This window comes from Balaenoptera acutorostrata, chromosome 19 (assembly GCF_949987535.1).
Source record: "Balaenoptera acutorostrata chromosome 19, mBalAcu1.1, whole genome shotgun sequence".
NCBI lineage: Eukaryota > Metazoa > Chordata > Mammalia > Artiodactyla > Balaenopteridae > Balaenoptera > Balaenoptera acutorostrata.
The window spans coordinates 66,551,031-66,564,502 of record NC_080082.1 but is presented as its reverse complement, the minus strand read 5'-3'; the positions used below and the strand labels follow the sequence as shown (position 1 = coordinate 66,564,502).

The 13,472-nt window shown below is 41.4% G+C and overlaps 1 protein-coding gene and 1 non-coding gene across 3 annotated transcripts in view; both read left to right on the top strand.

The window, feature by feature from the left end:
* LOC130705738 (zinc finger protein 239-like) overlaps window positions 1-6,854 on the top strand; it is a 29,750-nt gene extending 22,896 nt beyond the window's left edge. The window contains exons 3-4 of one of the 2 annotated variants that reach the window (XM_057534538.1): window positions 2,318-2,490; window positions 2,683-6,854. In XM_057534538.1, coding sequence (XP_057390521.1) covers window positions 2,318-2,490; window positions 2,683-3,444 — 935 coding nt within the window. In that variant the 3' untranslated portion in view covers window positions 3,445-6,854. Of the gene's footprint in view, window positions 1-2,317 lie in introns of both variants that reach the window. The other variant, XM_057534537.1, reaches the window with a different exon arrangement.
* A 403-nt stretch (window positions 6,855-7,257) lies between these two features.
* TRNAG-CCC (transfer RNA glycine (anticodon CCC)) lies at window positions 7,258-7,330 on the top strand. Its single transcript has one exon. It is a non-coding gene; the product is annotated as a tRNA-Gly (tRNA).
* Window positions 7,331-13,472: the final 6,142 nt, after the last annotated feature.

Below are 13,472 nucleotides of genomic sequence, written 5' to 3'. Positions count from 1 at the left end.
TACCTTTCAGTTTTATTGTTATATCATTTCTTATGACTGTAGAGCGATAGGGAATAAACTACTCTATGTAAAAACAACAACAAAACATGCTGTAGTATTTCTTGTGATATGCTCAGATGGTGAAAAATTCTCTCCACTTTGTGTGTGTGTGTGTGTGTATGCGCACGCGAGCCTAAAAATGTCTTTATTAAGCCTTCATTTTGGAAGGATTTTTTTCTTGGATATAAAATTTTAGGTTTTTTCTTTCAGCTTTAAAGATGTTTGTCTTTTGTTTCCTTGTTTCCATTGTTTCTTGTGGGAAGTCAGCTGTTTTTCTTCTTGTTGTTCCATGAATATAATCTGTTGTTTTCTTCTGATTACTTTTAAGATTTTTACTTTTTATTTGGTTTGTGATGTTTTAGGTGAGGTCTTCTTTGAAATGATTCTGTTTGGAGTTTGCTGAGTTTGTTGGATCTATAGGATGGTGCCTGTAATCAATCTAGGAAAACTCTCTCCCACTTCTCTTCAAATATGCCTTCTGCTGCTTTCTGTCTCTCTGTTGTAACATTACATGTTACACGTTAATCCTGTGTTAGATGCTCTGTTTTTACATTCTTTTCTCTTCCTTTGTATCATCATAAAGTTTCCACTTACCTGCCTTAGTTCACAATCCTTTCTTCTACTGTGTCCAGTCTGCCGTTAAGTGCATTCATGGTTTACGTCAGATATTATATTTTTATTTAGTTCTATAATTTTTTTGGTTCTTTTCTTCTTTTTTTTCCATGAAATTATTTATCATGTTTATAATAGTTATTTTAAAATCTTTTCCTGCTACTTCTAATGTTTGGGATATCTATTTTTGTTGAGTTTTTTTTCTTGATTATGTGTCATATTTTCCTGATTCTTGCATTTCCTGATTCTAGTCATTTTTTTGTATACTGGACACTTGGATGATACATTGTAGGGACTATAGATTGTTATCTTCTACTAAAGAGTGTGAATTTTGTTTTGGTAGGTGGTTAAATAATTACAAATCACCCTAATCCTGATGAGGCTTGGTTTAGGATTGATTAAGGTAGAGTTAATTTGATTTTGCTTAATCCTTGGATGTAGCCCTTATTCTTGGGCATGGTCTTTCCTTCTGGGATGTAGCTTTCTGGGGTTTCAGCTGAATGCCTTGGGTGCTTACTGAAGTTCTTTTGCCCAAGCTGGGTCAGAACTCTAATGCCTCCCAACACTGTGTAACTCCTGAAACCTCTGCTCAGAACCCTAGCAGCTGTTCTTTGCCAGGTCTTTGAGAGCCTTTTCCGATACATTTGCAGTTAGGGTCCAGCTAAGGACTCATGGAGAAACCCACTGCAGGTTTCTGGGTCCCCTCCTTTGCTCTGCTTGACTTTGCAAAGCCCTCCTCACAGTCAGTTCCATAGCCTCCTCCCTGTGGACAGGAATGTAGGGCCTCCCCACCTGGCAGGAGCACAATTGTGTACACTCTGTCCACCTCACAGACATGTCCCAGGCACCCACAGAGCTACCAGTGCTGTGCTGGTGTCTGGGGAAGAGCAGACAATAAAGGACCAAAAGAACAAGGTGATGTTAAATAGCGCTAACCAGTGCTGAGCAGCAGATAAAACAGGACAGTGAGCTGGAAAATGAGGAGGAACCCGTATAGGAGGGGAGGTCAGAGAGGGTCTCTTAGAGGAGGTGACCTGGGAGTTGTGACCTGAATGATGAGAAGAAAGGGAAGGGTTGCTGTCACCTGAGACCTTGGGGATCAAAGGCAGGTCCTCAAACAGACAGGAACTGTGTGTTAATGGGGGAAATGGTCACTTACAGGGAGAACTAAAGAAACCCAGCAGAAAAAGGAACAAGGAGAGCTGTGGTAGTTTGACCCTGATTCTGATTGCTCGGGAGGACTGGGTCTAAAGAGGTATTCTCTTGACATTGTGAAACTTGTTTGTTAGGAAGGTTAATATGATGTCAGTTACAGGAGGAATGGACCTAACTAGGGAGATGGATCAGAATTTGGAGATATCTAAGCATTAAAGAGGGGTGGCTGTTCAGAATATTTTATGTTTGGGATGTCTGCTTATTCCATGATGTTTCCCCTAATGTGTCTTCTCCCCCTGTTTTGCTGATGACTTTTTTAGCTGATCAGTCTTCCTGTGGATTCCTCTTGTTCTGTGTGTACATTTTGTGGGTTCTCTTCTCAAAGTTCCATCTGTTCCCTTAGTTGATATTTAAAAACATCTACTTGTATTGTGCACATCTTGTTGCTTTTATCTCATCATTCTCACTCTAGGAGTTTTTTCCCAAGCACCTGTTTTTCATTTCCTTCCAGCATGGAAGAACAGACCTAAAAGCCAAGAGTCACCATCAACAGAGGCCATTTCTGGTGACGGATTACCCAGCAGCATGAACCTGGAAAGATACACAATGGGTGATTCCTGGCGTTCTACCGTAGCAGATGACTGGAAATCTGAGAATGAATCAGAAAAGCAGAAGATGTACAGTGTTAGTGTGGGGCCAGTGGAATATGAACAAGGGCAACTAGTGACCCCGGATGGGGATTGGGAAAATGCTGAAGTTGTGGGGAAATGCAGCTTCAATTCCAACTTTGTTTCTTCACAGAGATTTCTTATCAAAGAACATTTTCATCAAACTGACTCAGGAGTTCACAGTTTACAGTATAATTTTGTTTTACAGAATCATCAGGAAATCTTGGTAGAAAAGAAACCTTGTAAAGGCAATCCATGTGGAAAAGTCCTGGAAAAATTGTGTAAGTTGAATGAGCACGGTAAATATACCAACCAGAGCATATACTTTTCTACACATGAGATAATTAATACTGGAGAAAAATGTTACGGATATAAGGAAAGTGGGGATTTCTTTACCCATAGGTCACACCTCTCTCAGTTCATGAGAACTCATAGTAAGGAGAAATCCTATGAATGTAATGAATGTTGGAAAGCCTTTAAGAAGCTTTCATCTCTTTCTCATCATCTAAGAAATCTCAGTAGAGAAAAAGCCTATGAATGTAATGAATGTGGGAAATCTTTCTGGCAGAGTGTTCACCTCATTTTGCACCAGAGAATTCACACTGGTGAGAAACCTTATAAATGTAATAAATGTGGAAAATCTTCTAGCCAAAATTCTCACCTTAATGTACATCAGAGAACTCATACTAGAGAGAATCCCTATAAATGTGATGAATGTAGAAAATCCTTCAGTGGACAGTGTAATCTTAATGTGCACAAGAGAACACATACTGGAGAGAAACCCTACAAATGTAATGAATGTGGGAAAACTTACAGTTTTCATTTATCCTTCACTCAACATAAGAGAACACACACTGGAGAGAAACCGTATGAATGTCATCAGTGTGGGAAAGCTTTCAATCAAGGTTCTAACTTTATTGGGCACCAAAGAACTCATACCAGGGGGAGGAAATTACACATTGCACTTTAATTCACAAAAGCTATACAAGTATATGTAGATTTTGTCTTTTTTAACCATTTCCAGAGAAGGGCTGAGACTGGGTGGTATTTGATACCTGGGTAAATTGCCAATGAAAAATAATTAGTAAAATCAAAACTCCCTTCAATAATACTAGTTAATACAATCAACCAGTGTGGGAAAGGCCGTTGCTGAGAAGTCAGAATAGGTTGATGATATTTGACTCAAAGACTGAATGTACTATTTCAAAGAGCCAGAGTGCTATTATTTACTTCTTTGTTCTCCAATGCTAGAAAGTTAGGGTACTTCTAATTTGTTTCAGGAAGTCACCATAAACTGTTATTATGAACACTGTGTAGAAATATGGAAAGCACCTGTAATGTGTACTGAGAAGTGCAGAATTGTTGTGGCTGTGTTGTCCTATGTGTGCATCTGGACAAGGGCTTAGAAGAAAACAGAAATGAACATAGCTAATTTAATAAGAGTCTGGGAATACTGTGCCTTTTTATGTTTCTCTAAAAATTGGTACAGTTTTACAACAAATAAAAATACAAGGAGGAGAAAGAAGCTCAAATGTCAGTCTGAATCATTAGAAATGGGTGCACTAAAGTAGCAAAAACAAGAAGAAATGGAAATAAATTTAGTGCTAAACACAAGAAATTAGAAAAAAATTATTTCTAATCAAGGCAGAAACAAGGATGTAATAGTGATAAAAGGAGAAAATACATGGTAAAAGATGATTCTGAGAAAAACAAACTATAAATTCCAAACTAACACGGTCAAGAAAAATAACACACAGATTTGCACCATTGGGAATGAAAAGGGAAATAAACAGAGAGAAAATTATATCATAAGATTTGTACATTTTTGTGTTAACACACCTGATAAACTTAGATGAAAAAGACAGTTTTCTAGGAAAACATAATATTGACTGAAGAAGACACAGAAAACCTAATACACTAAACATTTCAGAATAAATTGAAAAAGTTCTCAGGGAATTACTCCACAAAATTTCAAGCCCAAGCTATTTTACCACTGAATTATTTTCACCTTCAAGAAATAGAAAACTCTTTGATATACAACTATTCCAGAACATATAGAAAGTTGAATGCTACCTCTTTTGTGATACCAGTCTGTCAAAGCTCAAAGAAAGAAAAAGGCCAATATCTCTCAGGAATATTAATGCAAAAGTTCCAGATCAGACATTACAGTGAGTATACCTGGATTTAAGAACAATCACTGCAGTAAACGGGTACTTTGCATTAGGAAATATACAACTACCATGCTCCATTTTAATCAAGCAGTGGAGAAAAACAAGTCATCTCAATGATTCATGAAAAAAGCTGATAAAATTTAATATTTATTATTTCAGGGGAAAAAAACCCTGGTAACAGAAAATGTATTTTTATAATACGATGATATCAGGCTTAATGGTGGCACTAGAGCTGAGGTTGGCAAACTAGGGCCCACAGGCCAAATCTGGCCCATGTGTTTTTGTAAGTAAAGTTTTGTTGGAACATAGCATGTACCCACTCATTTCCATGTTGTCGGTAGCTGCTTATGAGGTAGAGTAGCTGTGAAAGAGGTCGCATGGCCTGAAAAGCCAAAATGCCAGAAAAGCTTTGCCAATCCCTGACCTAGAGCCGTTCCTGTTCCATTCAGGAAGGACCAAGGCAAGGTTGCTCACCAGTCCTTATGTATGAGCAGGCAGTTCACAAAAGGAGCACATATGGACAATAAATACATGGAAAAGTGTATGAGCTCATCAATAATCAAAGAGATATAAATAAAAATGATAAAAGTATATACTTGGGCACCTGTTATGAGGTAGGCAGTATTCCAAGCTTTCAGTCTAAGTAACCTCATTTAATACAAAAATCCTAGTAAGGAAGTTCTGTTTAGACTGCAGAAAATTCAGTCCCAGGAGACTAACTGACAGGTAAAGACTGGCAAGGATTTTAAAAGACTGTGTTGGATGTAGGCAAAACTAGTAGGGAAATGGACCCTATTATTCAGCACCCATGGATGGTTATATGGGTGCACCCTCTTTATAGGGTGGTCAGGTTAGTAGTGTCCATATGTAAAGTATGCTCATGAGTTGATTCAGCAGTCTCACCCGTGGAAATAACTGCCCAGTTATGAACGCACACGGGCATAGGACCTTTGTTATAGCACGGTTTGTAACAGCAAACTAAGAAATGCTCACCAATAGGAGAATGTTTAAGTAACTATGGTGCAGAAATTAAATGGCATATTGTTGGGAGACAAAATTAGGTTCATAACAACCTGGATGATCCCAACTCTGTGAAACCATAAATCTCAGGGGAACTCTGTGGAAGAATGTCACCCACATGTTGACATTCATTATCTATGGGTGATGGGACTTTTAAGCAATGTTTGCTCTACCTTTTCCTAAGCGATTTTGTTTACAGTGAATGTGTACCATTTGATACACATGCAGCTTACTTATTCAGCACAGTTCCCAGAATAAGTAACTTCTCAGCCTGTGTCTGGTTTCTGCCTGCCTCTGAATGCTCCCACCATAGCACTGTCCCAGGTGTTCACCCTGCTTGGCTTGCACTGGCCCTGTTCTGGTTCCTGGAATCTTGTCAAGGTGCCTGCAAACGTTTTTCCCTCCATCTGGAACCACAGTCCACCCAGCATAACCTTTGGGAAGCTGAGACCCATCCTTCTGGTCTGGGCTTAAACATCACTTTAGAAAGGACATTCATGACCAACCAAACCTAGCTGATCCTTCATCACACCATTTATCAGAGTTTGCAAAGATTTGTTTACCTGTTTCTTCTTCAAACAGCAGGTAGAATTCCTGCTGAAACGTAACTCCTGTCATGCCAGCCTCTGTGGAGAAAGTTCCTGTGTCTTCCCATTTTATCCAGAATTTAAGATTCAGATCCTTAACAGCTTACTGGGGCCCTCACCTGTGATTCTCCCCCTGACTACATTTTAATCACAGGGGTAGCTTTAAAGAAAATGACAACATCGAACTTGTTTCCAATGAACACGTAGGAGTGCATGAACAACCATAGCTCCCAATGTAACAATGAGTAAAACAAAGTTTAAAAATTATACTCTCCTGTGGTACACTACCAAAGAGGGGTTGGGAGCAAGGAAGCCCTGATGCATTTCAAGGAGGTGACCCCTTCACAGGTGAGCACGCTGGGGACAAGCAACTGGTCTGGGTGCAGGTAGCCTCAAAATTGGCTAGAGCAACTCTGAACAAGGAAGGAGAGAGCAGCAGAGCCTTGGACAACAGTGAGCGGGTGGAACAGAGCCCCAAACTTGGGGCAGGAAGAACTCCAAGTACAAAAGTAATTTTCTCATCCTGAGAATCCCCTTGGCCTAGAATTTTGCTGTGTATCCAGAACAGTGAAGTGCTCATATCTTAGATGCACCATTCAATCATTTTTGACAAACGCATATCAAGACACAGAACATTTCCATTACCCTAGCAAGTTCTTTCATGTCCCTTGCCTCAACCTGATAAAAGGCATCTACAAAAACCTACAGGTAATATCACACTCAATAGAAAAAAATGGAATGCTTTACCCCTAAGATGAGAACAAGACAAGGATGTCTGATCTCACCACTTCTATTCAACATTGTAATGGAGGTTCTAGCTAAGGCAATTGGCAAGAAAATGGAATAAAAGGAATCCGTATTGGAATGGAAGAAGTAAAATCTGTTGTTATTTACAGATTAAATGATCTTCAATGTAAAAAATCTGATGGAATCAAAAAAAAAAAACTATTAGGACTAGCAAGTGAGTAGAGCAGGATTGCAGGATACAAGATCAATATTCAAAAATCCCTGGTGGTCCAGTGGTTAAGACTCTGCACTCCCAATGCAGGGGGCCCAGGTTCGATCCCTGGTTAGGGAAGTAGATCCCGCATGCTGCAAGTAACATAGCCCACATGCCGCAACTAAAGATTTGGCACGTGGCAACGAAGATCCAGCATGCCACAACTAAGACCCAGTGCAGACAAATAAATAAATATAAAAATAAATATTTTTTTAAAAAATTGCAGGGAGCTCCCTGGTGGTCTAGTGGTTAGGGTTCAGCACTGTCACTGCCATGGCCTGGGTTTTGCTATAAAAAGAGGAACATTTTCAGTGTTATTGGCCACAGTAACTTTTTCGTGTTGTTAATGATGTTCTTCTAGAGATTTTATGTGAGAATAATTTCCTTAGGTAAATATCCAATCATTTTGGAAAGATCTTTTTCCATTTTGTTTTTGTTGTTTTTTAAACAGTTGAAATAACAAAAATCCTAAGTACTCAAAAAAATTAATTGCAGGGAGTTCCCTTGTGGTCTGGTGGTTAGGATTTGGTGTTTTCACTGCCGTGGCCTGGGTTCAATCCCTGGTGGGGGAACTGGGATCCTGCAAGCTGTGCATGCAGTGGAAGCATGGAGTCCTATCTTTTACTTTGTTTATGGTGTCTTTTGAAGAAAAGAAGGATTTAAAAAAATGTCTTTTTTTTTCATTGTTTGTGTTTTATGTCTTCAGTTCAAAATCCCAACTACATTTGGGTCTTAAAAATAGTATCTTGTATTTTCTCCTAAAAGACTTTCTAATCAGCTTACTGCAGTATAATTGACACATAATAAACTGCACATGGACTTCCCTGGTGGTGCAGTGGTTAAGAATCTACCTGCCAATTCAGGGGACACGGGCTCAATCCCTGGTCCTAGAAGATCCCACATGCTGCGGAGCAACTAAGCCCGTGTGCCACAACTACTGAGCCTGTGCTCGAGAGCCTGTGAGCCACAACTACTAAGCTCGTGCGCTCCAGGGCGTGTGTGCCGCAAATACTGAGCCCGTGTGCCCCCACTACTGAAGCCCTTGTGCCTAGAGCCTGTGCTTCGCAACAAGAGAAGCCACCAAAGTGAGAAACCCGCGCACCTCAATGAAGACTATCCCCCGCTCACCGCAACTAGAGAAAGCCAGAGCGCAGCAACGAAGACCCAACGCAGCCAAAAAAATAAATAAAAATAAACTGCACGTATTTTAAAGTGTACAATTTCATAAATTTTGACCTTTTAAAAAATATTTATTTTATTTTTGGCTGCATCCTGTCTTAGTTGTGGCACGTGGGATCTTCACTGCGGCATGCAGGATCCTTTGTTGGGGCGCGCGGGCTTCTCTCTCTAGTTGAGGCGCACAGGCTTAGTTGCCCTGCAGCATGTGGGATCTTAGTTCCCCGACCAGGGGTCGATCCTGCGTCCCCTGCATTGGAAGGCGGATTCTTTACCACTGGACCACCAGGGAAGTCCACTTGACTTTTTTTTTCCCCTTGACCTTTTTTTAAAAAATTATTTTTTATTCTTTTGGCCACGCCATGCGGCTTGTGGGATCTTAGTTCCCCTATCAGGGATTGAACCCGTGCCCCCTGCAGTGGAAGCGCTGAGTCTTAACCACTGGACCTCCAGGGAAGTTCCAATTTTGACGTTTAAATCTGTAAAACCATCACCACAATCAAGAAAATGAATATGACCATCACCCCCGCACGTTTCTTCATGCCGCTTGAAGTCCCTCCTCCTACCTCTCCACACCCTTCCCCATTCCTCTGTTCCCAAATGACCACAGGTCTGCTTTCGGTTACTATAGATTAGCTTGAATTTTCTAGACTTGTATATAAATGGAATGATATGTTGCATACTCTTTTTTTTGGGAGGGGGAACTGGCTTCTTAGCATAATTATTTTGAGATCCATCCATGTTGGTGCATGTATCAATAGGTCATTCCATTTTACTGCTGACTAGTATTCCATTTTATGGATCTACCACAATTTGTTTATCCAGTCATTTGTTGGTGGACATTTGGGTTGTTTCCAGTTTGGGGCTATTACAAATAAAGCTGCTATGAACACTAGTATAGTGTACAAGTCTTTGTATGGACATATATTTCCTTTTGGATAAATAGGATTAAAATATCTGGATCATACAGTAGGTGTAAGTTCAGCATTTTAAGAAACTGTCATTTTGTTTTTCAAAGTGGTTGTATCATTTTACATTCCCATCAGCAAAGTATGAGAGTTCCAGTTCCTCCACATCCCCATCAATATTTGGTATGGTAATTCTTTTTGATTTTTGCAACTCCAGTAGATGTGTATTGGATTCTTGTAGTGTGTTTTTTTAAATAAATTTATTTATTTTATTTATTTATTTTTGGCTGTGTTGGGTCTTTGTTGCTGCACGTGGGCTTTCTCTAGTTTTGGTGAGCGGGGGCTACTCTTCATTGTGGTACATGGGCTTCTCATTGCAGTGGCTACTCTTGTTGCAGAGCATGGGCTCTAGGTGCGTGGGCTTCAGTAGTTGTGGCACGTGGGCTCAGTAGTTGTGGCTCGCGGGCTCTAGAGCGCAGGCTCAGTAGCTGTGGTGCATGGGCTTAGTTGCTCCGTGGCACGTAGGATTTTCCCAGACCAGGGATTGAACCTGTGTCCCCTGCATTCTTAACCACTGCGCCACCAGGGAAGCCACTCATTGTGGTTTTAATTTATATTTCTCTAATTACTATTGATGTTGAACATCTTTTCAAGTGCTTATTTGTCATTTGCCTATTTTCTTTCATGAAAATATTTTACCCTTTTTTCAGAAATTGGGTTCTTATTGTTGATCCACTTTTATTTAATTTTTGTACACGGTGTGAGTTAAGGATCAAAGTTCTTTTTTAAAAAAAATATAAAAATAGATATTCTGTTGTTCCAGTACTACTTGTTGCAAAGGCTATCCTTTTCCCACTGTGTTGCCTTCTGTGCCTTTGTAAAAAATCAGTTATCCATAGATGTATGGGCTTATTTCTGAACTATATATTCTGTTTCATTGATGTATCTGTTTATACCAATACCATGCTGTTTCGATTATGTACTTTATAATAATTTTTGAGATCAGACAGTGCTAACTCTCCAATTTTCTTCATTTCTGAGTTGTTTTTATTATTCTAGGTCTTTGCATTTTCATATGATTCCATGTCTACAAAAACTCCTGCTGGGATTTTGATTGGAAATGCTTTGAATCTATAGATCAATTGAAGATAATTGACATCCTAACAATAGAGTCCTCTAACATATAAACAAGTATATTTCTCTATTTGTTTAGGTCTTCTTTAATTTCTGTCAGCAATATTTTGTTTTCAATGTACGAATTCTTCACATCTTTTGTCACATTTATCCCTAAGTATTTCATATTTTTTGATGTTATGGTAAATGGTATTTTTACTATTTTCAATTTCCAGTTGTTCATTACAAGCATATAAAAAGGCAATTGTTGGGACTTCCCTGGCTGTCAAGTGGTTAAGACTTTGCATTGCAGTGCAGGGGGGTGCAGGTTTGATCCCTGGTTATGGAGCTAAGATCCCACATGCCTCATGGCCAAAAAACCAAAACATAAAACAGAAGCAATATTGTAACTAATTCAATAAAGACTTTTAAAAAATGGTCCATGTCAAAAAAAAAAACCTTTAAAAATAATGCAAAAAAAATAAATAAATAATGCAGTTTTAAAATAATGCATTAGGACTCCATGCTTCCACTGCAGGGGGCCGGGTTCGATTCCCTAGTTGGGGAACTAAGATCCCACATGCCACATGGAAAAAAAAAAAACAAAAACACTGAAAGGATAAATCTTTCAATGATAAATATATGGAGCAAAAAATGCAAGTTGCAGATGAAATCTTATGCATTTATATGAATGCAAAACATGCTTTGTATTGCTCTCGAATACGGGCATGTAAAGTTTCAGGAAATGTATGGAGTGATCCACATCTCATTCAGGATAGTGGCTGCCTCTGGAGGAAGGGGGGTTTCTATTGGCGAGGGAAACACAGGTGTTTCAGCCTGTGGTTGATGTTCTTTTTTTTTTTTTTTTTTTTTTGCTTAGGGGTGTGTTCACAGGGTTTCATTGAATCTCTTACGAGTTTACTATGTTTTACATATTTTTCTTAAAAGAAAAACGAGCAGACGTCTAACGTTAAATTCCAAGGATGTGAGAAATTGAATGCTGAATGGTGAACTGGTGGCAAAGAAAAGCTGTGGAACGGGGAGCTTCTTCATGGTCACCAGCAGTAGAGAAGCATCTTGACGTCCTTCTGGGGGGACTCAGAATCCCATAGTGTTGACCTTAGTGACTCTTGGACTCTTCGCTGGAGAAGATGAGTTAATCCTAGGATTTGAAAGCATAAGGTAACTTCAAGTCTAGCTGACTTGTGCTAGTTATTATACTATTGGTGACCCTACAACCCAGTTCATAAAATACCCTACTTGTTCCAAGTAATGTATCCTGGACTCCTCCTTCCTTTACCTTTAAAAAAATTTTAATTAATTAATTAATTTTTATTTATTTATTTTTGGCTGCATTGGGTCTTCCTTGCTGCATGCGGGCTTCCTCTAGTTGTGGCCAGTGCGGGCTACTCTTCATTGTGGCGTGGAGACTTCTCATTGCGGTGGCTTCTCTTGTTGCAGAGCATGGGCTCTAGGTGCGCGGGCTTCAGTAGTTGTGGCTCACGGGCTCTAGAGCGCAGGCTCAGTAGTTGTGGCACACGGGCTTAGTTGCTCTGTAGCATGTGGGATCTTCCCAGACCAGGGCTCGAACCTGTGTCCCCTGCATTGGCAGGTGGATTCTTAACCACTGAGCCAGGGAAGCCCCTCCCTTTACCTTTTATTCTTATCTGGTTATGAGGAAATGGAACCAGCTGAAGCCCTTCAAGTGGCATGGGGTGACCACATTTTGGGCACCTCTCAGAGGAAGGGCATGTCCACAGACAACCTAGATTCTCCTACTGCTCTTGTCTCTCCCCACTCAGAAACCTCAGTAACAGCCCAGACGTAGCCCAGACTTCCATAATGTGGCATCCAAGATGGCTGTTCGCCCCAGCATTGCCACCTCATGACACAGAGAGAACAAGGTACCATCCAACAAGCTGGGGTACCTGAAGTAGGAGAGGGCCTGGGTATGAGGGAAGCAGTATCATCACACACCTGTAACCCGCTCCCCACCGGGCCTTGGTGAACAGCTCTGCTTTGAGAGGCCTCCTCCATGCCCTTCCTTGTTCTGGGTATTACAGACCGGACTGCAGCCCATGATGCACAACCTTTAACCTACTGCCTGTTGGCGCTACCTTTAGGACACTAACATTTCCACAATCTGACCACGGATCACCACCCACGTTGATTACTGCATTGGTACAAAGGTCACTCTGGTCCTTCCCTCACCGTCTTTAAGTCTGCCCTCCACACAGAAGCCAGAGTGAGTGATCCTTTGAGGAGGCCAGAGCCCATGACTGCTCTGCTCAGAACCATGCCCTGGCTCACAGCCAGAGCCATTACGATGCCCGTAAGGCTCTCTGCAATTGGCCACTCTCTCTCTGACCACCATGCTGTTCCCCCAACTAAACAGTCGAAACTAGGGTGGAGAAATGAACAGGCATGGCGAATAAGGAGAAAGGAGGAAGGGGCTAGGGAGCTCTGGACAAGGGTCACCCCCAATACAGCTGGGAAGGAGGCCTCGGTCCAGCGGACTCAAATTCGTCTCGGTAACAAGGAGTAGGGCTTCGTATGTGAGCGGAAGCTCAAAATTAGGTTCCTTGTCCGAAAAGGGTATCATAACAACCACTTCCTTACAATCTTGTAACTACTGAATGAAAAGGAAAGTGCTCAGACTTCAACAAAGTTCCCACCGCTAAGTGCGGCTACCGCGAGCCGCCATTTTACGGACGGGCAAACTGAGGCTCGCCAACCGGCGATTTACCGAGGCCCCCTAACGTCAGGCAGCGGTGGCTGGGGAGCGCGGTCCGTGGCTGGGAAAGCACGGCCCGCCTCGCCGAGGCCTCTGGCACAGCGGTCCGGGTAAATCCCTAGAAGGCGGAACTCGGAGGCCGAGCACCTCCAGGAACTTGCCAAGGTGGCGCTTCCGGCCCAACCGGAAGCGCTCCGCCTGGAACTACCACTCCCAGCAGTCCGCGCGGCGCGTTCCGGTCGACGCCGGGCCGGGGTCGGGGTGGGGGGGTGGCCGCCATTGTCCGCTG